Genomic DNA, 821 nt, shown 5'->3' with positions numbered 1-821 from the left:
CTCTTTCCCCTCTCTCACACAATATATATATAAAGAATGAGAAAATCACCTGTCTAGGTGGGAGAGAGCAGGAAGGTGGGGAATGTGTCTGGACATGCACCTCTGGGGGTAAGACCTTTGGGAAAAGGGAGAAAAGAGTGAAGCAGTCTGCATCCTTACTCAGTAGATTTCTTCCTCTCCTTCACAGGGCCAAGTATTTCCATGGAAAGAAGGTGAATGGAGAGATTGAGATCCGAGTGGAACAGGTAGGTTGGAGCTGAGGCTTTAGTGCTATTGCCGTGACTTTTTCTATAGCTGGAGCCATTCCCAGGAGCAACCTTCGTCCCCATCTTATATAACTATAATGAGTCAAGATTCCCAGAAAAATCCTGACTTATACTTGGGAGACTTCTTAAATTCCAGAATTATTTAGTCCAATGGTTTTCAACCTTTTTGTTTTAACAGCAGAACTTTTATTCAAAGGAAATCGCAAGTAGGAGCCCATTCTACCGAATTGAGACACGTAAAGCTTCTTTGATGGAAACGGGCATAGGGAGCCCAAAAGTCTGTCTGCTCCATCCTGTTCCACCTCCCTCCTTTCCCCACCGTGGTCCCTAAGGTGTCTCCTTGGAACCACTTGGGCTAGGAAGCACAGTGTAGGAGCACAATGGGTTTGAATCCGGGCTCCCTTGTTTTCTAGATATTGGGCAAGTCAGTCTTTCTGCGTCTCATTTTCCTTGGGATTAAATTATGTAAAGCTTCGAAAGAGATTAGAATCTCGAATACTGGCTCTTGTTATTACCACTGGTATCAACATCCATACCCCTCATTTTATAGGGAAA

General features: G+C 44.1%; 1 protein-coding gene across 2 annotated transcripts in view; it reads left to right on the top strand.

The window, feature by feature from the left end:
• The window catches only part of SYN3 (synapsin III), a 406875-nt gene that overhangs the window by 18908 nt on the left and 387146 nt on the right, over window positions 1-821 (top strand). For both annotated transcript variants that reach the window (XM_007449437.1, XM_007449438.1), the window contains exon 2: window positions 188-245. In XM_007449437.1, the coding sequence (XP_007449499.1) occupies window positions 188-245 (58 nt within the window). The remainder of the gene's footprint in view (window positions 1-187; window positions 246-821) is intronic.

The sequence above is a fragment of the Lipotes vexillifer genome, unplaced genomic scaffold, assembly GCF_000442215.2.
Source record: "Lipotes vexillifer unplaced genomic scaffold, Lipotes_vexillifer_v1.1 scaffold374, whole genome shotgun sequence".
Taxonomy (NCBI): domain Eukaryota; kingdom Metazoa; phylum Chordata; class Mammalia; order Artiodactyla; family Lipotidae; genus Lipotes; species Lipotes vexillifer.
Note: the sequence above shows the minus strand (reverse complement) of the source record. Positions and strands in the feature narration are given on the sequence as shown.